This window comes from Protomyctophum parallelum (assembly GCF_964188405.1).
Source record: "Protomyctophum parallelum genome assembly, chromosome: 5".
Lineage (NCBI taxonomy): Eukaryota > Metazoa > Chordata > Actinopteri > Myctophiformes > Myctophidae > Protomyctophum > Protomyctophum parallelum.
The window spans coordinates 44,397,116-44,422,613 of record NC_139702.1 but is presented as its reverse complement, the minus strand read 5'-3'; the positions used below and the strand labels follow the sequence as shown (position 1 = coordinate 44,422,613).

Sequence of the window (25,498 nt, the reverse complement as noted above, 5' to 3'; positions counted from 1 at the left end):
AGGAATGCTGCCCCCCCCCCACACACACACGGCAGTGGTTCCAGATTACATACATGTATACATAGGAGCATTACCTTTAAGCCTCCCAACACTAAAACATATCGTCATTACGTCACCACGAAAAACAATTACCGGTACACTCTGGCATTGGGTCCTTTAATCCACATCTTTATTACGTAATCATTGAGAGCTAGTTATACATAATACTATGTATATGTATAAAACCAATGGTTTTCGATGGTGGTGACGTAATGACGATATGTTTTAGTGTTGGGAGGATTAAAGGTAATGCTCCTATGTATACATGTATGTAATCTGGCACCACTGCCGTATCAGGCACAAGTAGTCATTACTGAGATTTGACAGTTACAGTAGAGTATCAAGTATGCTCGTATCTGAAAAATGTTCCAAGAATGTTGGAAGTATGAAGTATGAACTGAATGTTGGATACATTTTATTTATAAGGCGCCTTTCAGGGCACTCAAGGTCGCCGTACTACAAGTTTAGACGGTTAATACAGTTAAAATCAGACCCGTCTGAAGTGAGTGAGTGGTACTGTACTGTACTGTACTGTACTGTACTGTACTGTACTGTACTGTACTGTACTGTACTGTACTGTACTGTACTGTACTGTACTGTACTGTACTGTACTGTACTGTACTGTACTGTACTGTACTGTACTGTACTGGACTGGACTGGACTGGACTGGACAAGCCGTCCTCCTTGGCCTGTGTGTCTGTGTGTTAGGCTGTGCAACAGTGACACTTGGTGGTGAACAAAAGCTATAACACTATTTTCGTGCTTGGACAGACAGACCCAGGGACAGACCCAGGGACACACATAGCTGTCTATAGACCGATTCCGTACCGGTTTCATGGTCGCAGCCTACGTATTTCCTGTAGGCGGACTCGACGTAGCTGCGGGGGTAAAACCCTCACCAGGCGCACCTCTTCCACTACAGTGAACGGCAGAGTGACTGATGTTAGTTTGCCTCAAACTTTACTCCTTTACCTGCTTTTTTACTAACACTAACATTACAAAGATGCCCAGAACATCGAGATGAACCTGTGTAGTTTATGGCTGCTCCAACAGTAGTGGCAACATAACAAATAAAATAAAACGGAATGTCTAATATCCACCGCGATGGCTGAGACCAGAGCCATTGAGTAATGGTTGAGACAAAGCAGTGAAGAATCCTGCAAGATACATAATTTCAGTCTTACCCAATACCCAATCTTTCTGTTTTATGAACACAAGGCTGCTGTATTTTATACCTCATACTAAGCATTTAAAGTATGAGGTATAAAGTACAGCAGCCTTGTGTTAATAAAACAGAAATATTTGGTATTGGGTAAGACTGGCGTTATGTATCTTTCACTGCTTTGTCTCAACCATTGCTCAATGGCTCTGGTCTCCGCCACCGCGGTGGATATTAGACATTCCGTTTTTATTTTATTTTTATGTTGCCACTACTGTTGGAGCAGCCATAAACTACACAGGTTCATCTCGATGTTCTGGGCATCTTTGTAATGTTAGTGTTAGTAAAAAAAAGCAGGTAAAGGAGTAAAGTTTGAGGCAAACTAACATCAGTCACTCTGCCGTTCACTGTAGTGGAAGAGGTGCGCCTGGTGAGGGTTTTACCCCCGCAGCTACGTCGAGTCCGCCTACAGGAAATACGTAGGCTGCGACCATGAAACCGGTACGGAATCGGTCTATAGGAGTGGTTGCACCACTCAAAAAGCTAAAAAGTATAGTACAGCTTTCAGCAGATAGACACAGAGGTCAGCCATAATATATGCCTGCCTAAACAGATGGGTTTGGAATATGGTGATTAAGTCTATGTAAAGCGGCTCAAAGTATGAAGTATGAACTGTGGAAATCAGAATATTGGAAGTATGCAGTATGAAGTGTTGAAACGGCAGCACAAAGAGAGCCCAGGTGGAGACATTAGAAGGAATTTCACGGCTCGGTTCTCCCTGTAATGCACCCTGGGACTTCTCCCTGAATAGAAGTGTGAATGCCTGTGTTTTTTTTCACCCGGTGTTTCCACATCCAATTCCATTCTCTGTGAGGTCTATAGTTCCAAAATGAATGAGTCAATCTAACCCACTTAGACCCGGAGGAGGAGGCCGTTTCTAAAATGTCCTTGAATGTCCTAAAGCGCAAGTTTATCGAGACCACGTTTTCTGAAAAAGGTTGTGAAGTTCGCCCCTGTCCGTTCGCCCCTCTGTCACGGGGAAGCCTGTGCCCTATAGACCATATGCAGACCGCGGCCATATAAGTTAATGGCAAGGTGCTAACAAGCTGCAACTTCCATTGGCAGCCCATTCATCCAAACAGAAAAGTCAAACGTCAAACTCACCAACATTGCAGCTGTACGAAAAGCTTGAATTGTTCTTTCTATCCTCAAAGTGTTTGTTTCATAAAAATCCACTACAGACATGTTATGAGTTACTTTCTGTCCTTGCAGGTGATTCTTTTTCTAAGTGTTGCAGTTTGGAAGTGCTCGTTAGGTATCACTCAACTGCCCTACGTATCTGTTTTGAATTTGCACATAATGCTGGAGGCAGTGGGATGTTGCTTTACTGAAAACGAGTGCTTCAAATCTCTGATGGCAAGATGGTCAATATAGTATAGACAATATCAAGGATCTTGGCATGCACACAGGCCACACGGCTAAGTCAACTTGATCAATAATTGACAAACCAGCTGGATTGGAAGTGATGGTTTATATATTGTACAAATTAAATTTTTAGTAAATAAAATAAATGATTGAAAGAGTTTAAAATATGTTTATATTTGTATTTATTGACGCTGGAATTGAATGTTTGTCACCTGTCTCTCCTGTGCAGTGCTGGCACTCCTCTCTAGATTGGAGGGTGCCAACTAAGTACTGTAGAGTACACAATAACGTTAATGTTAATGTTATAATAATGTTATTTTGCATTTTCATTGTATGTGTTTGGTGCCTGAAATATATGTATTGAATGGCATTTATTGAAAATAAGTTTAGAAGCGCGAGTCAGTAATTGTAGATCAACTCATGGGCCTGGATTGGCCTTTGTATGAGATAATTGATACCATCAGGGGAGAGCTGCGATCCAGGGCCTCAATGAAGGAGGCATATAGCCTGTAACAGTATTTCAAGTTCCTGTTTTGTTGTTTTCTTAAAAAAAAAAAAATTGTTGGAAGGTTTCCTTTTGGCCAGTATTATTTATTTTTGTATTGTCGCAGGCGGTAAATAAAATGCCCAAGATTTGTGGGACTTGTCTGCTTCTTCACGGAGCCTCCGGCCACCGGCCATCTTTATCACACCCTCTATGTGTCTGTCTGACTGTGTGTTCAGCTAATATCGATTCGAGACCAAGGTTTTCTGGAAAAAGCTGTGATAAACCTGTCTGACCGCCCCCCTATGTCCGTCTATCATCCATGCACAGCTAATTTCAGACACCGTTATGTTCAAGGTTCAGTCGCATGATGAGTGACATCAGTTATTTCTCTGCCCTGGCAGAAAACATTTGGGGCAACAGAGAGTAATAATAGAATAGCTTTAGAACAGTGGTTTTCAATCGGTGGTCCGGGGACCACCGGTGGGCCTTGAGGGGGTTTCCAGGTTGGTCCCCAGCTAAATGATGGAGAGTTGGTAACCAAATGGAACCTTATACGCAGAGGAAGGCTTTTAGATATGGGTCGTTAACGTGTCCGTACACACTGGCTTGGGACACCACAATGGAAATATATGAGGGCATGGCAGTATTTTGCGTGTCTTAAGTACCAGGTCTTATTACTGAACTTAAGACCTGCAGGCGTGGTCAATGCTGTTCGGCCACTTAGAATAGAAAAATGGCATTGACCACACCTCCAGGTCTTAAGTTCCTGGTACTTAAGACACGCAAAACACTGCCCATAAGTCATAACCCAACTCACCCGTTATCCAACCACATTAATATTGTATCATCCTATTTATATTAACCGCACCATCCGCCAACCTTGGTTACCCGTGGCAACCGTGGCTAAAACCGCCATCCGCAGGTCTCTAGTACACGGACAAAATGTGTCCATGGCAAAGACTTGGTCTTGCCCTAGAGGGTGAAACATAGAAAAGGCCATTTGAACACTCAGAGTTGCAGACCTGTTATGGTCATTCAGGGCTAACTCTTTGTGTTTCTGGTAATATTATTGTCCACTCATTTTCTATGTCCGTGGCAAAAAACAATTAACCAATTAACCTTTTTGACCTTTCCTCCAGGCTCCATGTCCTCTCTGGCCTCCACCGGGGGGACGGGGTCATTGCTCCAGGTGCCGGGGGCGTTGCCCTCCATTGGCCACGCCTCCCTGGGCACGGGACGCTGCTCACGACCCATCATACGCCTGAGCCGCCGCCGCCTCAGCCGCCAAAACTCCACCCAGAGCTTCGACCAATCCCGCAGCAGACACATCAGACACAGCCCTGCCGCCGCCCACAGACCTCGTCTAAGCTCCACCCACAGCGTGGACGAGAGCAGACTCGGCGGCGGCGGCGGCAACCGCAACGACAGGCGTAAGCTTAGCTCCACCCACAGCGTGGACGGCTACAGCCTCGGTCCGACCGCGGACAGCCCCGCCGCTGCACACGACACTGCAGGCAGGCCCTCTTCTCATTGGCTGAGCCCGGAGGACAATGTCGACAGGAACAGACTGAGTCCCTCCTACGTTCCTGATAGCTCCGCTCCTCAGTGGCCGAGGTCGGCGAGCAGACGACTACGGAGACAGGTGGGTGTTTCCCTTAAGTAGCCTGGCGTTGGCCAGACTCATACCGTGGAATCACTGGCGCTTCCTCCAACCGGGGAGGAAGCGTCAGTATTATTCGGACAACGCCGCCAGGCTATGAATTAATGAACACGTTACATCCCAACACAAGTGGGCGGGAATCGTGCGGCTAGTGCCAGTCAAATGCGAGAAATACCAAAGTAGAAGAAGAGATCCTCTGCAACCAAGGAAGCTCTGAGAAGGAAGTGAAGTGGTCACGTGACTGGGCTGCGCCATGACACTTTCATGGACACTTTCATGGGAGCCAAACTACCCGGAAGTTTGGCAGAATGCATTGGAGTCAATGAGAGCTCAGTGACCAGCTCATGAACAAACATTATTTATGAACAATTGAGAGAAGTAATCACTTCTAGAAAATAACAGAAGACATATAATACATTATTGTCTGCTGTGTTGTTATTCGATGTGTACACTGTGTAATTTTTATAAAGGTATGGTATCTCTATAAAAATAGATATAAAGTACAAAGTACATTTCTGAACGCATCGTGAGACTTCCCACCGTTTTCTGTCTGGCAGCCAAATATCGCGATACTTCGGAGCCAGAAACGATACCTGCTGCTGTTTAGATCCTCAGATAAAATTATATACTGTGCACTCTGTGCACATCGAAAAGTAAGTGATTAGAAAACAACCTGTGATATGTCTTCTGTTATTTTCCAGAAGTGATTATTTTCAAAAGGTCACAATTGTTCATGAATAATGTTTGTTATGAGCTGGTCCAGCCGGCTCCATTCACTGCCATGTATTCATTGCACTTCCTGTGTGAGTTTGGCTCCCATGAAAGTGTCATGGCGCAGCCCAGTCACGTGACCACTTCACTTCCTTCTCAGAGCTTCCTTGTCTGCAACCAGGGAGTGCAGCCCCCCAGCACACACCATAGAGTATTAAAAGGATAGAGGCCGAACCGGAGCGATAGCCCGGCCCCCCCGCAATTCGTTTCAGTGGAAGTTGCTCAGTGTCATTTTTAAGAACCGTCTACTTCCGCATTTTTTGAAATGCTGAAGTGCAAATGCGTTCAACGTTAAAGCCCAGCTGCACGGGGTTTCCTCGCCATAACTCTCCATAACAGTCCCTCCTCTTACCACTAGGGCCGAGTGCTTCAACGTTGGAGAGCCTCACTGGGGCCTTGACACACACACACTGTCGGTTCAATAGAGGCTGTGGTTGACGGGCGATGTGTTGTTTACCCTTCTGAGGATGTGAGAAGATAAAGGCTTAACAACCTCCCAAAAACTGGATTTTGGCTCATTATCAGCAGAAAAACTAGTAATAAGCATGCGCGGGCACGCCTGACCCTCGTGGAGGCTGTCTAACATGTGAGTAAATGCAAAAAAAAAAAACATTTTAAATTTGATTAAAATTACATTAAAGAAAGACGTCATTTCACGTTCTGGCACAGGCGGGGGGAGGAGAAACTAACGTAATTCCATGTTCCTGGCCTTTATTGGGTTTAGTGGTCAGATGGATGGGTAGTGTGTATTTTGCTCTGGCTTAGATCAATGGTCCATTAACATAGACGTTAACTTCCTATAGTATTTATCGGTATGACAATAAAAACTCATTAGTCACTTTTGTGTGTGTGTGTGTGTGTGTGTGTGTGTGTGTGTGTGTGTGTGTGTGTGTGTGTGTGTGTGTGTGTGTGTGTGTGTGTGTGTGTGTGTGTGTGTGTGTGTGTGTGTGTGTGTGTGTGTGTGTGTGTGTGTGTGTGTGTGTGTGTGTGTGTGTGTGTGCGCGTGTGTGTGTGCGTGTGCGCGAGTGCGTGTCTTGGTCTTCCAGGAGGCCCTGCGCTGTGACTCGGTGGATCAGGGAGGAGGAGGAGGTTCCACCGAAGAACTCCGGCAGGGGGAGGAGGAGGAGCCTCCATGCAGCCCCGCCCCCACGCTCCTGCAGCGCTCCCGCAGTGTTCACACGTACAAGCCCCGCCTCCCTCAGCAGCGGGTCATCACCACGCCGGGCCACGCCCGCACCCACAGTGGCGACGCCTCCGGGGGAGGAGCCTTGGTCACCTCCAGTCACCAAGCGACCTGGATAACAGAAAACCCACAGCCTACATCTGCTGTAACTGATAGCCTACAGTCTACTGGGAGTGTAGCTGATAGCCTACAGTCTACATCTAGTGTAGCTGATAGCCTACAGTCTACTGGGAGTGTAACTGATAGTCTACAGCCTACATCTAGTGTAGCTGATAGCGTACAGCCTACATCTAGTGTAGCTGATAGCGTACAGCCTACATCTAGTGTAGCTGATAGCTTACAGCCTACATCTAGTGTAGCTGATAGCCTACAGCCTACATCTAGTGTAGCTGATAGCCTACAGCCTACATCTAGTGTAGCTGATAGCGTACAGCCTACATCTAGTGTAGCTGATAGCTTACAACCTACATCCAGTGTAGCTGATAGCGTACAGCCTACATCTAGTGTAGCTGATAGCCTACAGCCTACATCTAGTGTAGCTGATAGCCTACAGCCTACATCTAGTGTAGCTGATAGCCTACAGCCTACATCTAGTGTAGCTGATAGCCTACAACCTACATCCAGTGTAGCTGATAGCGTACAGCCTACATCCAGTGTAGCTGATAGCGTACAGCCTACATCTAGTGTAGCTGATAGCGTACAGCCTACATCTAGTGTAGCTGATAGCGTACAGGCTACATCTAGTGTAGCTGATAGCGTACAGCCTACATCCAGTGTAGCTGATAACGTACAGCCTACATCTAGTGTAGCTGATAGCGTACAGCCTACATCTAGTGTAACTGATAACGTACAGCCTACATCTAGTGTAGCTGATAGCGTACAGCCTACATCTAGTGTAGCTGATAGCGTACAGCCTACATCTAGTGTAGCTGATAGCGTACAGCCTACATCTAGTGTAGCTGATAGCGTACAGCTTATATCTAGTGTAGCTGATAACGTACAGCTTATATCTAGTGTAGCTGATAGCGTACAGCCTACATCTAGTCTAGCTGATAGCGTACAGCTTATATCTAGTGTAGCTGATAGCGTACAGCCTACATCTAGTCTAGCTGATAGCGTACAGCTTATATCTAGTGTAGCTGATAGCGTACAGGCTACATCTAGTGTAACTTATAGCTTACAGTCTAATGGGAGTGTAGCTGATAGCCTACAGGCTACATCTAGTGTAGCTGATAGCGTACAGCCTACGGAGAGGATAATGGACCCACAGCACACTGCCGTCCCGGGGGCCTCTGGCTCCGCCTCCCAGCTACGGTCGGTCTCCTCCGGCGCGCACTCGGATGAGGAAGTGAGCCGCATCGGCGCTCTGGCTCGGCCGGGCCTATTTCCTGGCCCCTCCCCTTCCACTGCCACGCCCGGACAGCACCCCCACCACCATCGCAGCCAATCGGTTTCTCCCTCCCCGGACAGGAGCAGGAAGCGGAGGATGGACGACGCCCCGCCTCCTCCCAGGGGGGAGGGGGAGGAGCTGGCGGTTGTCACGGCAACCCGGCTGACGGACAGCAGCGCCGCCGCTAGCGATCCGAGGAGACGGACCCGGTCATTTAGCTCTGCCCACCGAACAGAGGAGGGCGGAGCTGTGGACGGTTAGCGAGGGCAATCATTGGCTGTTCGCTTTCCGCCATGGGGAGGAGCTTAATGTGCACGTTTTAGCACATTAAGGTACATTAAATGGGGCGGGGGGCGGGGAGATTCGAACTTCCGACAATTAAGCCCCCACCCCCTCTCCTCTGCTGAACCAATGGGATTTATACTAGTGTGCTTGTGGATTGAACCATTGTGAACAATATGCATGTTGGAGGAGGGCAAAACAGAGCCATCAAGCAAAGCTGTTTCGTCAAAACCACGTGACTCAGTGACTCCCATTGAAAAGGAATTGCGAGCTGTTCTGTCCCCCCCCCCCTCTGCCCCCAGAACAGAGACAGAACACCTGTTTCAGTGTGAGCGGCGCAGCCTGAGGCTACATACACACATCAAACGAACGTGCTCTGTTCTGTCTGTGTTTCATGGCCACCTCAATGCTTTTCCAATGGAAGTCACGTGGTTTGGCCAAAACACTTGTGTTTCATGGGAGGATGGGGGGCAAATTGTGCAATCAAAAGTGTTTGGCCAAACCATGTGACTTCCATTGGAAAAGCATTGAGGCGAACATCAAACACAGACGGAACACAGAATGTTTGTTTGAAATGTGTGTATAGGCCAGAGAGTGTGCAAGGACCACTAAATAATCAACCCTTGTACTGATTTGCACAGTATGTACTGAACGTGTCCCTTTAATTATTTTAGCTTTAGTTAGGACACGCCTCCCTCTGCGTTATCAACCCGAGTGCGCCCCCTGGCTGCCTGCCACACCCCCCCCCCCCCACCCCAATCTTCTGTCTGTGTCTTAACAGACAGTTATTCTTACAGCCACCTCTCTCTCTCTCTTTCAATTTCCTCTCCTTTTCTCTTGCTGTCATAGTACTCTCAGGTTAGCGGTAGTTCAGACACAGGTGTGTGTGTGTGGGTGTGTGTGTGTGTGTGTGTGTGTGTGTGTGTGTGGGTGTGTGCGTGTGTGCATGTGTGCGTGCGTGCGTGCGTGCGTGCGTGCGTGCGTGTGTGTGTGTGCATGCGTGCATGCGTGCAAATGTATGTGTGGGGACGGACCATTAATGCCAAACTGCAGTGTTAGAGTGCCCCCTGCTGTTTGGGGGGTGCAGAGAGAGAGCTTCAACTCCGAGGTCAGATGTAGGCTATATAGACAGACTAGGGTTGACAATTTATTGTCCCTTGAAATACAGAATCATCCCTTTATTTGGAAACAAAAAGTCATGTGTGTCCATTATTGAACTGACAAGGAGGGAGATACACTTTGTTCCTTATTTTTGGAAAGGAATGGATGGCTGAATGTGTTCTTTCCAACCAAGTTTTCTTTCCAACTCACTGTCTTAATTTATTAAAGGTTGCAGTATAGCTGATATTTCTGTGTTAAAATATGCACTCTCTATATTGTGATTATTAGTAATTATTGCTGTAGAGCAGTGGTTTTCAACCCTTTTCACATCAAGGCCCATTATTTATTGGGCATTTGAGTCACGGAAACCACCGTTTGATGACATTTAGCCTCTCAGACCCAAAACTAAGGAATATTTTGTTGTCATTGGATAAGATTTTGTCCACAATTCCATGCTGCATTGCTGTTGGTATAGGAGATAACAGGCAAATGTTGATCAAAATAACAATAATTCTACATTCTCTAATTGTGTAGACTTCTTGTAAATTAAGTAATGTAGATTGTTTAACAATAATGTAACTCTTGAGTTAAAGCTCAATAAGGGCCCATTTGGTTAGCAACTGTCCATCATTTAGCTGGGGACCACCAGGAACCTCCTCAAGGCCCACTGGTGGTCCCTGGATCAGTGTTGTTTTCCTCGAATAATACTAAGACAAAAGATGTCCGTCGACTCAATTTTTCACTGACAGAAACTAAATGAAAATGTGGTCAACAAATAAAAACTAGACTAAAGTTTTAGGAAGAGACTAGTGGACAAGAGATCCAGTAATAAATAAAAGACAAGTCATTTTACACTTGGTTATGACATTTAGTTGACTAAAACTAGACTAACAGATTCAGGGTGACTAAAATCCAAAGACTAAACTAAAATAGAAAGTTGCTGCCAAAAACAACACTGCCCTGGACCACTGCTGTAGAGGGAGAGTCTCACTATCTCTCCAGCTCTTTAGTAAAACAGAATTGAGTTAATAGCACAGGCAGACTCTTAACATACTATAGAGCATGTCTGGAATATAGATATCAAAGCTGAAATCGTTATGTAAAAACAAATGATTAAACATGTAGCTAGGTGTAATATTAGAGTCCGCAGAAGTGAACCTTTCAAGCTAAGCCCGTTTTCTCTACTTGCTGTCTTCTGCAAGACATTACTCTATAAGCCATATCTCCAAAACTGGTGGGTTAAACTGAACAACCAATATGTCAATTTGAAGCTATGATTCCCTGCTTTCATATCACATGAAAAAACGAAAATTCTAAAAGATCCAATGGCAGTCCCTCAGTCAAATTTGGCCACAAATACACCATTCACCGTCCGCTGTTTTAACCACTATAAGAAGCTCTATTTCATACGTATTACTGAGTCGTGTGAGAAATTATTTCATTTTATGAACATTTTAAAATTGGCATGGTTAGCAGTAGCAGCATACAGCACTTTTATACTAACTTTCCATAACAGTCACACGTCAACTTGTTAACCTCAACTTTTATTCCTGTTAGCACTTCATTTTGTTCACTGCAAGACATTTCATACGTATCAGAGCATATCATTGTTTTAACTATCCATCCATCAATCAACCGCTTATCCAGAGTCGGGTGGCGGGAGCAACAGCCCCCAGCAGAGAGCGCCAGACTTCCCTCTCCAGAGCAACATTAGTAACTTCCTCCTAGGGGGACCAGAGACGTTCCAGGGCCAGTTTAGAGATATATCCCCTCAACTGGTTCTTCATGTTCTGCCCGCGACCCTGCGTGGTCTCCTTCCAGTGGGACGTGCAACGAGGACCTGCTGGGAAGCATTCTTACTAAATGCATGACATTTAATATTTAGCATAACTTCTTGATAAACATAATACTGTATTTGATCTCTGCGTGAGACATGCATCTTCACCATTGACTGCATTACTTCATGTACGATGTCGTTGTTTTGAACCCAGAATCTTGGTTGGAAGGAATCCCTGCATATATAGCCACGTCCTCCGAGGTCCACGACCGAAGCAAAGTTCACCCCACGATGATTTTGTTTCTATCAATTCCTCGCCCCATGAAGTCTTGAATTCACAAAGTTTGTATTTTTATTAATCTTTTCGCATTTGTGATCCAATATTATGATCCAATATTATTATTATTATTATTATTACCATTATTATTACCACCAATTTTATTTTCAAAATCTTCATGAATTCATTGATAGAAAAAAAAAGTATTTGTTCTTTTAAAGTTTAAGAAGGTTGTTTGTATATACGGAAGGGCTTATTCATGTGATTATATGATATACTGTACACACACACACACAAAATGTCCCATTTCAAGTTTTCCAATTCATACAAATCTTTTGAAAATAGCAGATCTACAAGCTCACAATGGGTCGCATAACGTCATTAACATATCTCTGCTGTCGGGAAGAAACTAACGCCAAAATGTTCGTTTTACTTCTTGGTTCAATATTTTCGAAACAACACACAGACGTAAAGGGTGTTCCTTTTACATAACTTACGTAACCTTACATAACTTTAAAAACCTCATAAATGGAGTTAGGAGGTTTCCTCCTGACAGCAGCGATATTTTTTTGTGAAAAGAGTGTCACTTTAAGTAAATGTGAAAGTGTGTGTGTGTGTGTGTGTGTGTGTGTGTGTGTGTAATCTATTTTATTACAATAGCATCTGTGATATGATAACTATACATTGACGGTATACCTGTTGATGATAAACGAGGACTGTTTATATGCTTAAATGATGGTATATGACTGCACATTTATTCGTAATTGATGACGCAATACGATTGGTTAATTTGTGCACAAATGATGGTATATGATTGGTGGATTTGTGCGTAAAGGAACGTACATCAATTACGACGGTATCTGATTGGTTGACACAGTGTGACACTTCCTGAGGTACGAGTTGCAAACGGATGTGATTGGACAGTGCTGGAATAAAGCCACTTCCTGTCTGACTCTCCTTGGATTTCCTGTGCTTTTTTGATTGATTGAAATATTTATTAACAATTTGCAGAATTACAGTACATTTCAAGCACAAACCCAACACAAAGACTGTTAACTGTGAGTGGACGACCCAATAAAGCATTACACTTGTTTACAAGAGTGTCCACCATGTACAAATCATCAAAACATTTAGAGACGTACAAATAGACACTTCTATATAGCCAAAGAACAGAACAGGAATTCATCATAAAGGAGGTGGGTGGTGGGGGTGGGGATTCAGATTTTACGGGGGCAGTTTCGAATTGCAGCCGTCCGTAGGTGCCCTTTGAGAGCGGTTTTGAAGGAGTCAAGGGATTCGCATGTCTTAATGACTGTTGGTAGGGCGTTCCACATTTTGGTGGCATAGGGGCGAAAATAATTTAGTCCCTTGTTTGTGCCCAATCTGGGTTGTACATGGTTTGTTGCACTCCCTCTGGTGTAAATAGGCTTTGATCTTGCCTATTTATTTGAGATTTGTATCTCACAGTTAGATTGCCAAACCAGCTGGACGTATACCATATCTCAAGGTTGATTCTATATTAGCCCTGTAAAAGGTCAACATAATATTCACGCTGACGGATGAAATGTCTTGCAATATTTTGAATATCGCAATATATCATGGAATATGGAGCACACTTTGTACACTTTGTACAATACGCTCATGCTATGGTTTATTCAAACCTATAGAATAAGTAACAGTTGCATTACCTTTAATAAACTGTAAGCTATAAGGTCATTTACATTAAAAAAGAAAAAAAATATCCATTCAGTAGCCTATTATAGTTATGTGAACACATGTAGAGGAATAAATGTTGACAACATTTTGTGTACATAAACGACAGGCCTAAATGAGTCAACAAAATACCAATACATTGACATACTGATTGACAAATGTAACCAGCTGCAGCTGGACCTAACGTTAACACCGTGAGTACCCAGAACGGAGAAGTTCTGTTTTTTGAAAAAGTTAAGTCCGATAAGTCTTTTCACATTTTTTATGGATTCCACTAGAGGGCACTCTTCCCCATCAGGTCCGTTTAGATCTGTCTCCTGGCTCATGAGGACGGCCAGATATCACGTGATCAGTGGCTAACGCTCGGCATGTTTTTTTGTTTTTAGTTTTTTTTCAATGACGAATGCATGGATACGTGTCTTCATATACGGTAAGAAAACAGCTTGTGCGAAACTCCCCTTATAGACTTTGGGGCATAAATAGTATATTAGAAGCTTTTTTAATTAAGAATTGATGTCACCATGGTCCACATACTGTACACTGCAAAAGCAATGTACTGTACAGTTGCAATGTACTGTGCAGAGCGTGTCACCCCTGAGGACAGATGCCGGGAGAAAGTGCCCGGGACTTAAATGCCCTGCCTCCTACTTTTGATATTCAGGACTAAACATTTTTGTAAACTATGAACGCACTGTTTTGTTAAGATTGTAGGGATCGATGAGTTCTTTGAGATATTGTGGGGCCTGACCATTGAGAGCTTTATAGGTGAGGAGGATTTTGAACTCTATTCTGTATTTAACCGGGAGCCAGTGTAGAGGCCAGTGATGGTTCTGATCACATGTTTCTCGTACCCTTAGTAGGCTATAGGGGTTCTTCATTACTACAGAGGAGTTCCAAATCTTTGTTTGCAACTTTTTTCATTTAATATTCGTTCATATCGTTAATGTAATAAATAAATCCAATTTTCATGTATGTATTAATTACATTAACCCTAGAATCACTTCTGATCTAAAAGAGGATTTGAGAAAGAATTGTCTCGGACGGCATACTATACACTGACACGAAACAAGACAGGAACGCCCAAAAACGTCACAGCCGGTTTTTTAACAAGACAGGAACGCCCAAAAACATCACATCCGGTGTTTTACCCCGGGCAGAATTTTCTATGGCTGCCAATGCAACTTTTTCCAATCCTTAATCACATACGGCAAACACCTATGCCGATAATATCTAACTTGCGGAGGTAACGTGCCTTGTCCGCGGGCAACAGATCTTTCAACGTATGGCATTGCAAATACGTTAGATAATCGCTACTCTGCGCAATATTGTTTTGAAAATGCCGCAAATTGCATTGCAGTGAACGAGAGCAAATCACAAATCACAAATCTTACCCCGGGGGGTGGGCGGAGCCGCGGAGTCGCAGCTGACGCCCCTCCCTCCGCTCTGATGACGCGTTGTTATGTCAATGTATAGACCGTCGCAGTCCCGCCCCCTTTCATGACAATGCCAGGCCCAGGAAATGAATCCCAATGCATTTTTCCCATAGACATTTCAAAAAGTGTTTATTTAAATACCTTTAGTGTCTTACGAAGCAGAGTCGTGACAAATCATGACCACAAACAATATTTTGGACCAAAGAAGAAAAACAACAATGTGTTGTATCTACTTTCTAATTCTTTGTTTGGCCCAAAACATTGTGTTGTCATGATTTGTCACGAAACGAGTTGGCTTTGTCCGCGGTGTAACGTCTTTAAATAAATACTTTCTGAAAAGTCTATGAAGAACATGAACGGGGATTTATTTTCCGGGTCTCTCGAGGGGGCGGGACTGAGACGCTCTATAGTATGCTGTGGTGCAACCCAACAGAGTTGCAGCACTTACTTCACACGGGGGTGATTTTCATGATTTTGGAGGATTAAAAAAAAGGTGAATCACGAAAAAAGGGCATACTATTATAGTCCATGGTTTCGGACTGCATGACGTTTTTCATGATTTTGCAGGATTTGAGATGAAAATAATGGACCTGTAAATTACAACAAAACAAACTAAGGCACTGGTTTTGTACTCCTGGTTTACCAGAACGGGGTTCAAGTCCCTGCAGTGCTCTTCTCAATTTGTTGTATTTACATGGTCCAAAATGATGAAAAACGAGGATAAAAGAAAAATTCAAAAAACGATGGGCTATAACCCATCGTTTTTTTCATTTTTCCATTTTTTTCAAATCCTCAAATGATGAAAAACGGCGTGCTATAGTATTATTAAATTATCATTACCGAAACAGACGTTCTCTCTACCGCAACTACTACTTAAAAGTATAGCGGTGTATGAGAATGGTGTTGCGGAGGATGAGAGGAATGATCCCCAATGCATTCTCTATGGCAATAGCACAAACTTTGGCATGCTACTAGTCCTACATACTTACACCTAGCAACCCCATTCTAGCCTACTTAGGTTCATCTTACGGTGGACATGTTTGCCTGAAAATGAATCTTTGAAATGTTTCATAGTTTTAGAAATATAGTGCTTTCAAATTTACAATAGGGCTCAATGGCAGAAATCACTTTCACCTAGAAACTCCATTCACACTTTTTATTATTCAGCTTACTGTGGAGACACATGCTGGAACATGCTGGAATAGACGTCTAAAAAACATGCTGGAATAGACGTCTAAAAACAGACGTCAAAAAGACGTCTACTTTTAGACGTGTTTTAGACGTACATTTTTAGACGTTTTTTATCCCATTTTTAGACGCTCGTCTAATAGCCCATATCATACGGCATACTATAGCACGCCGTTTTTCATAATTTGAGGATTTGAAAAAAATGAGAAAAAAACAAAAAACGATGGGTTATAGCCCATCGTTTTTTGAATTTTTGAATATTTCTTTTATCCTCGTTTTTCATCATTTTTGACCATGGGCTATAGCCCATACCGTACGGCATACTATAGCACGCCGTTTTTCATCATTTTTGAGGATTTGGAAAAAATGAATAAAATAAAAAACATGGGTTATAGCCCATCGTTTTTTGATTTTTTTTTTTTTTTTTTATCCTCGTTTTTCATCATTTTTGACCATGGGCTATAGCCCATACCGTACGGCATACTATAGCACGCCGTTTTTCATCATTTTTGAGGATTTGAAAAAAATGAATAAAATAAAAAACATGGGTTATAGCCCATCGTTTTTTTAATTTTTGAAAAAAAAAATTACCCTCGTTTTTCATCATTATTGACCATGGGCTATGGCCCATACCGTATGGCATACTATAGCACACAGTTTTTCATCATTTTTGACAACCGTATGACTCTCAAGCTGATCTCACTGTGGGATGAACTGTATGAGTTTATGTTTAAGAACTAAGAATACATTGAAAAATGCATTCTGGATTTGTCACTTACAAGCAAACAAACAAAAAAGCACTTTGCTTTCCACACTTACATCAAATAGCACAAAAAAGCTTTGTAGTAGTATCCAGCAGTTAGCTCAGTGTGATGAGAGGCTGTCATTGGGAGCCACAGGTCCAGGGTTCAAATCCCACATTAGTCATAACTGTGACACTTTGCTTTGCACACTGATTTCCAGAAGGACAACTTTAAAGCAGTCCAGAAATTCACCATGTTTGTGTGCCTCAGTGGCCCAACGGATAAGTCAGATGATATCCGTAGTATACCTAGTAGAAGTGTGCCGGTTCAAACCTGACATACGACATGCATTGTTCAAATCACCAACACCTAGACTAGGGGTGTCACATCGGTCTTTCTTTACTGTGACACTTTGCTTTCCACACTTACATCAAATAGCACAAAAAAGCTGTGTAGTAGTGTCTAGCAGTTAGCTCAGTGTGATGAGAGGCTGTCCTTGGGAGCCACAGGTCCAGGGTTCAAATCCCACATTAGTCATAACTGTGACACATTGCTTTGCACACTGATTTCCAGAAGGACAACTTTAAAGCAGCCCAGAAATTCACCATGTTTGTGTACCTCAGTGGCCCAACGGATAAGTCAGATGATATCTGTAGTATACCTAGTAGAAGTGTGCCGGTTCAAACCCGACATACGACATGCGGTGGTCAAATCACCAACACCTAGACTAGGCGTGTCCCAGCGGTCTTTCTTTACTGTGACACTTTGCTTTCCACACTTACATCAAATAGCACAAAAAAGCTTTGTAGTAGTATCCAGCAGTTAGCTCAGTGTGATGAGAGGCTGTCCTTGGGAGCCACAGGTCCAGGGTTCAAATCCCACATTAGTCATAACTGTGACACTTTGCTTTGCACACTGATTTCCAGAAGGACAACTTTAAAGCAGCCCAGAAATTCACCATGTTTGTGTGCCTCAGTGGCCCAACGGATAAGTCAGATGATATCCGTAGTATACCTAGTAGAAGTGTGCCGGTTCAAACCCGACATACGACATGCAGTGTTCAAATCACCAACACCTAGAATAGGCATGTCCCAGCGGTCTTTCTTTACTGTGACACTTTGCTTTCCACACTTACATCAAATAGCACAAAAAAGCTGTGTAGTAGTATCCAGCAGTTAGCTCAGTGTGATGAGAGGCTGTCCTTGGGAGCCACAGGTCCAGGTTCAAATCCCACATTAGTCATAACTGTGACACTTTTCTTTGCACACTGATTTCCAGAAGGACAGCTTTAAAGCAGCCCAGAAATTCACCATGTTTGTGTGCATATAGGCAGTTGCTTTGGCTTAGTGGTTAAGATGTTGTCCTTCAGTGCAGGTGACCTGTGTTCGATTCCTGGGTGTTACACTCTGATGAACGTGATTCTATGTTCAACTCTTGATTCTTTCAACTTTACTATCTGAAGGCTAACATACAAAAGATCGCTTCAACAGTACAAAGAGGCAGATGTTACTGAGTGATGGTGTAGTAGGGGTTATTCCGCACAGAGAGTTCATTTTCAAATCCCACTCTTCCTAAAGTTTAATGCTAGTTATTGAGCTTCATTTACTGCTATTCTAGCAGTGGCTCACAGCCTCAGCCTGATTACCTCAAAACTCTAATTGTCGTAGTGGTTAAGATGTTGGCTTTCCACGTGGGAGACCAGGGTTCGATTCCCGGCTGTTACACTATCATATAAAAGAAGACCTCAACAGCGCTAAGAAACATCTGATTAATATGATTCTGTGTTATTTAAACTTTACTAACTGAAGGCTAACGAACAAAAGATCACTTCAAAATGACCAGGAGACTTTGCCTGAGAGTGTCTGACTGATGGTGCAATGGTCTAATCATCAGGCTTTCAGTACAGACATTCCATGTTCAAGTCCTGTTCCTCCTACAGCTCAATGCTGCAGTAATTTGAACTTTTCAAGGCTTGAATGAAAAATAAAAACTCAAAAGCACCAGGAGACATCTGCTGAATGCCCAAAGGTGCCTTGGCGTAATGGTGTGGAGCGCTTGACCCGTTGCCTCTGCTACAGGCAGTTGGCAGGTTCAAGTCCCATGTCATGACATCAAGGTGCTGGAGGACCATCGGGAGAGGGTGCTCTCTCCCCCTGTTTCCTGAGATGTAACGGTTGGGGCTTATGTCTGAAAGAACCCTGTCCAGCTAACCTTTTACCATGAAAATGTCCAATTTAACATACTCTTACCACCTCTCAGTTTGCCCTTTTCCAACTGGCCTGGAAGCCAGACATAAAAGAGGGACTTTCCAACCAAGTTTTGGCCCAGTATGCAAATACACAGACTATTCTTTCTGTCAGATGATGGGCCAAATTGCTATTTTATTTTTAAACGTTTGACCTAATTCTTATCTGTAAAATTTTAGGTGGACAGGGTTCTTTCAAACATAACCCCCAACTGCTACTTTTCAGGAAACAGGGGGAGAGAGCACCGTCTCCCGATGGTCCTCACTAGTACCTTGCATGGGACTTGAACCTGCAGGCAGGTGGTAGCAGAGGCTACCGATCAAGCACACCACACCATTGAGCTAAGGCACCTTGGGGCAATCAGCAGATGTCTCCTGGTGCTTATGAGTTTTAATTTTTTATTCTAGCCTTGAAAAGTTCAAATTACTGCAGCATTGGTTGAGTATTAGTTTTGAACCAGTAACCTTTGGATTATGAACCTCAGATTTATCTTTTGAGACACATCGGCATGTAAGGTACAATCGGGAACTTATATTTAACCAGCCGTTTAGAATTTAGATGGACAGTGAAAATGTTCTTCAGGAGAATTGAACCCGGAATGTTCTGCTTATAAACCCCAGGTTTATCCACGGTGCCACACTGGCATGTGAGGTACAATCGGGAACTTATATTTAACCATCCGTTTAGAATTTAGATGGACAGTTCTGTTTATAAACGTCTAAAACAAGTCTAAAAATAGACGTGTTTTAGACGTCTGTTTTGAGGATATGAAAAAAAAACAAAAAACATGGGTTATAGCCCATCGTTTTTTGAAATTTTGAAAAAAAAAAAAAAAAACTCGTTTTTCATCATTTTTGAACATGGGCTATAGCCCATACCGTACGGCATACTATAGCACGCCGTTTTTCATCATTTTTGAGGATTTGAAAAAAATGAAAAAAAAAATAACATGGGTTATAGCCCATCGTTTTTTGAAATTTTGAAAAAAAAAAGAACCTTGTTTTTCATCATTTTTGAACATGGGCTATAGCCCATACCGTACGGCATACTATAGCACGCCGTTTTTCATCATTTTTGAGGATTTGAAAAAAATGAAAAAAAAAAAAACATGGGCCCATCGTTTTTTGAAATTTTGAAAAAAAAAAGAACCTTGTTTTTCATCATTTTTGAACATGGGCTATAGCCCATACCGTACGGCATACTATAGCACGCCGTTTTTCATCATTTTTGAGGATTTGAAAAAAATTAAAAAAAAACAAAACATGGGTTATAGCCCATCGTTTTTTGAAATTTTGAAAAAAAAAATTAACCTTGTTTTTCTTGATTTTTGAACATGGGCTATAGCCCATACCGTATGGCGTACTATAGCACGCCGTTTTTCATCATTTTTTAGGATTTGAAAAAAAAAAAACAAACAAAAAAACATGGGTTATAGCCCATCGTTTTTTGAAATTTTGAAAAAAAAAAGAACCTCGTTTTTCATCATTTTTGAACATGGGCTATAGCCCATACCGTACGGCATACTATAGCACGCCGTTTTTCATCATTTTTGAGGATTTGAAAAAAAAAAACAAAAAAAAACATGGGTTATAGCCCATCGTTTTTTGATTTCTTTTATTGTATAGCAGTGGCTCACAGCCTCAGCCTGATGACCTAAAAAGTCTCATATCTCCCCTGAGCCATAGGCAGTTGCTTTGGCTTAGTGGTTAAGATGTTGTCCTTCAGTGCAGGTGACCTGTGTTCGATTCCTGGGTGTTACACTCTGATGAACGTGATTCTATGTTCAACTCTTGATTCTTTCAACTTTACTATCTGAAGGCTAACATACAAAAGATCGCTTCAACAGTACAAAGAGGCAGATGTTACTGAGTGATGGTGTAGTAGGGGTTATTCCGCACAGAGAGTTCATTTTCAAATCCCACTCTTCCTAAAGTTTAATGCTAGTTATTGAGCTTCATTTACTGCTATTCTAGCAGTGGCTCACAGCCTCAGCCTGATTACCTCAAAACTCTAATTGTCGTAGTGGTTAAGATGTTGGCTTTCCACGTGGGAGACCAGGGTTCGATTCCCGGCTGTTACACTATCATATAAAAGAAGACCTCAACAGCGCTAAGAAACATCTGATTAATATGATTCTGTGTTATTTAAACTTTACTAACTGAAGGCTAACGAACAAAAGATCACTTCAAAATGACCAGGAGACTTTGCCTGAGAGTGTCTGACTGATGGTGCAATGGTCTAATCATCAGGCTTTCAGTACAGACATTCCATGTTCAAGTCCTGTTCCTCCTACAGCTCAATGCTGCAGTAATTTGAACTTTTCAAGGCTTGAATGAAAAATAAAAACTCAAAAGCACCAGGAGACACACCAGGAGACATCTGCTGAATGCCCAAAGGTGCCTTGGCGTAATGGTGTGGAGCGCTTGACCCGTTGCCTCTGCTACAGGCAGTTGGCAGGTTCAAGTCCCATGTCATGACATCAAGGTGCTGGAGGACCATCGGGAGAGGGTGCTCTCTCCCCCTGTTTCCTGAGATGTAACGGTTGGGGCTTATGTCTGAAAGAACCCTGTCCAGCTAACCTTTTACCATGAAAATGTCCAATTTAACATACTCTTACCACCTCTCAGTTTGCCCTTTTCCAACTGGCCTGGAAGCCAGACATAAAAGAGGGACTTTCCAACCAAGTTTTGGCCCAGTATGCAAATACACAGACTATTCTTTCTGTCAGATGATGGGCCAAATTGCTATTTTATTTTTAAACGTTTGACCTAATTCTTATCTGTAAAATTTTAGGTGGACAGGGTTCTTTCAAACATAACCCCCAACTGCTACTTTTCAGGAAACAGGGGGAGAGAGCACCGTCTCCCGATGGTCCTCACTAGTACCTTGCATGGGACTTGAACCTGCAGGCAGGTGGTAGCAGAGGCTACCGATCAAGCACACCACACCATTGAGCTAAGGCACCTTGGGGCAATCAGCAGATGTCTCCTGGTGCTTATGAGTTTTAATTTTTTATTCTAGCCTTGAAAAGTTCAAATTACTGCAGCATTGGTTGAGTATTAGTTTTGAACCAGTAACCTTTGGATTATGAACCTCAGATTTATCTTTTGAGCCACATCGGCATGTAAGGTACAATCGGGAACTTATATTTAACCAGCCGTTTAGAATTTAGATGGACAGTGAAAATGTTCTTCAGGAGAATTGAACCCGGAATGTTCTGCTTATAAACCCCAGGTTTATCCACGGTGCCACACTGGCATGTGAGGTACAATCGGGAACTTATATTTAACCATCCGTTTAGAATTTAGATGGACAGTTCTGTTTATAAACGTCTAAAACAAGTCTAAAAATAGACGTGTTTTAGACGTCTGTTTTGAGGATATGAAAAAAAAAAAAAAAACATGGGCCCATCGTTTTTTGAAATTTTGAAAAAAAAAAAAAAAAACTAGTTTTTCATCATTTTTGAACATGGGCTATAGCCCATACCGTACGGCATACTATAGCACGCCGTTTTTCATCATTTTTGAGGATTTGAAAAAAATGAAAAAAAAAAAAACATGGGTTATAGCCCATCGTTTTTTGAAATTTTGAAAAAAAAAAGAACCTTGTTTTTCATCATTTTTGAACATGGGCTATAGCCCATACCGTACGGCATACTATAGCACGCCGTTTTTCATCATTTTTGAGGATTTGAAAAAAATGAAAAAAAAAAAAACATGGGTTATAGCCCATCGTTTTTTGAAATTTTGAAAAAAAAAAGAACCTTGTTTTTCATCATTTTTGAACATGGGCTATAGCCCATACCGTACGGCATACTATAGCACGCCGTTTTTCATCATTTTTGAGGATTTGAAAAAAATGAAAAAAAAAAAAAACATGGGTTATAGCCCATCGTTTTTTGAAATTTTGAAAAAAAAAATTAACCTTGTTTTTCTTCATTTTTGAACATGGGCTATAGCCCATACCGTATGGCATACTATAGCACGCCGTTTTTCATCATTTTTGAGGATTTAAAAAAAATGAAAAAAAAACAAAACATGGGTTATAGCCCATCGTTTTTTGAAATTTTGAAAAAAAAAAGAACCTCGTTTTTCATCATTTTTGAACATGGGCTATAGCCCATACCGTACGGCATACTATAGCACGCCGTTTTTCATCATTTTTGAGGATTTGAAAAAAATGAAAAAAAAAAAAAACATGGGTTATAGCCCATCGTTTTTTGAAATTTTGAAAAAAAAAATTAACCTTGTTTTTCTTCATTTTTGAACATGGGCTATAGCCCATACCGTATGGCATACTATAGCACGCCGTTTTTCATCATTTTTGAGGATTTGAAAAAAAAAAAAAAACATGGGTTATAGCCCATCGTTTTTTGAAATTTTGAAAAAAAAAAGAACCTCGTTTTTCATCATTTTTGAACATGGGCTATAGCCCATACCGTACGGCATACTATAGCACGCCGTTTTTCATCATTTTTGAGGATTTGAAAAAAAAAACAAAAAAAAACATGGGTTATAGCCCATCGTTTTTTGATTTCTTTTATTGTATAGCAGTGGCTCACAGCCTCAGCCTGATGACCTCAAAAGTCTCATATCTCCCCTGAGCCATAGGCAGTTGCTTTGGCTTAGTGGTTAAGATGTTGTCCTTCAGTGCAGGTGACCTGTGTTCGATTCCTGGGTGTTACACTCTGATGAACGTGATTCTATGTTCAACTCTTGATTCTTTCAACTTTACTATCTGAAGACTAACATACAAAAGATCGCTTCAACAGTACAAAGAGGCAGATGTTACTGAGTGATGGTGTAGTAGGGGTTATTCCGCACAGAGAGTTCATTTTCAAATCCCACTCTTCCTAAAGTTTAATGCTAGTTATTGAGCTTCATTTACTGCTATTGTAGCAGTGGCTCACAGCCTCAGCCTGATTACGTCAAAACTCTAATTGTCGTAGTGGTTAAGATGTTGGCTTTCCACGTGGGAGACCAGGGTTCGATTCCCGGCTGTTACACTATCATATAAAAGAAGACCTCAACAGCGCTAAGAAACATCTGATTAATATGATTCTGTGTTATTTAAACTTTACTAACTGAAGGCTAACGAACAAAAGATCACTTCAAAATGACCAGGAGACTTTGCCTGAGAGTGTCTGACTGATGGTGCAATGGTCTAATCATCAGGCTTTCAGTACAGACATTCCATGTTCAAGTCCTGTTCCTCCTACAGCTCAATGCTGCAGTAATTTGAACTTTTCAAGGCTTGAATGAAAAATAAAAACTCAAAAGCACCAGGAGACATCTGCTGAATGCCCAAAGGTGCCTTGGCGTAATGGTGTGGAGCGCTTGACCCGTTGCCTCTGCTACAGGCAGTTGGCAGGTTCAAGTCCCATGTCATGACATCAAGGTGCTGGAGGACCATCGGGAGAGGGTGCTCTCTCCCCCTGTTTCCTGAGATGTAACGGTTGGGGCTTATGTCTGAAAGAACCCTGTCCAGCTAACCTTTTACCATGAAAATGTCCAATTTAACATACTCTTACCACCTCTCAGTTTGCCCTTTTCCAACTGGCCTGGAAGCCAGACATAAAAGAGGGACTTTCCAACCAAGTTTTGGCCCAGTATGCAAATACACAGACTATGCTTTCTGTCAGATGATGGGCCAAATTGCTATTTTATTTTTAAACGTTTGACCTAATTCTTATCTGTAAAATTTTAGGTGGACAGGGTTCTTTCAAACATAACCCCCAACTGCTACTTTTCAGGAAACAGGGGGAGAGAGCACCGTCTCCCGATGGTCCTCACTAGTACCTTGCATGGGACTTGAACCTGCAGGCAGGTGGTAGCAGAGGCTACCGATCAAGCACACCACACCATTGAGCTAAGGCACCTTGGGGCAATCAGCAGATGTCTCCTGGTGCTTATGAGTTTTAATTTTTTATTCTAGCCTTGAAAAGTTCAAATTACTGCAGCATTGGTTGAGTATTAGTTTTGAACCAGTAACCTTTGGATTATGAACCTCAGATTTATCTTTTGAGCCACATCGGCATGTAAGGTACAATCGGGAACTTATATTTAACCAGCCGTTTAGAATTTAGATGGACAGTGAAAATGTTCTTCAGGAGAATTGAACCCGGAATGTTCTGCTTATAAACCCCAGGTTTATCCACGGTGCCACACTGGCATGTGAGGTACAATCGGGAACTTATATTTAACCATCCGTTTAGAATTTAGATGGACAGTTCTGTTTATAAACGTCTAAAACAAGTCTAAAAATAGACGTGTTTTAGACGTCTGTTTTGAGGATATGAAAAAAAAAAAAAAAACATGGGCCCATCGTTTTTTGAAATTTTGAAAAAAAAAAAAAAAAACTAGTTTTTCATCATTTTTGAACATGGGCTATAGCCCATACCGTACGGCATACTATAGCACGCCGTTTTTCATCATTTTTGAGGATTTGAAAAAAATGAAAAAAAAAAAAACATGGGTTATAGCCCATCGTTTTTTGAAATTTTGAAAAAAAAAAGAACCTTGTTTTTCATCATTTTTGAACATGGGCTATAGCCCATACCGTACGGCATACTATAGCACGCCGTTTTTCATCATTTTTGAGGATTTGAAAAAAATGAAAAAAAAA

The 25,498-nt window shown here is 42.2% G+C and overlaps 1 protein-coding gene and 1 long non-coding RNA gene across 2 annotated transcripts in view; both read left to right on the top strand.

Annotated features, from left to right (window-relative positions):
• Nucleotides 1–8,375, top strand: part of LOC310859165 (voltage-dependent T-type calcium channel subunit alpha-1H-like) — a gene marked incomplete at its 3' end in the record, with an annotated part of 124,458 nt that extends 116,083 nt beyond the window's left edge. The window contains exons 35-37 of the mRNA XM_083765564.1: nt 4,250–4,752; nt 6,588–6,812; nt 7,968–8,375. Coding sequence (XP_083621690.1) covers nt 4,250–4,752; nt 6,588–6,812; nt 7,968–8,375 — 1,136 coding nt within the window. The remainder of the gene's footprint in view (nt 1–4,249; nt 4,753–6,587; nt 6,813–7,967) is intronic.
• The window catches only part of LOC310859020, a 227,714-nt gene that overhangs the window by 157,095 nt on the left and 45,121 nt on the right, over nt 1–25,498 (top strand). The window lies entirely within an intron of this gene.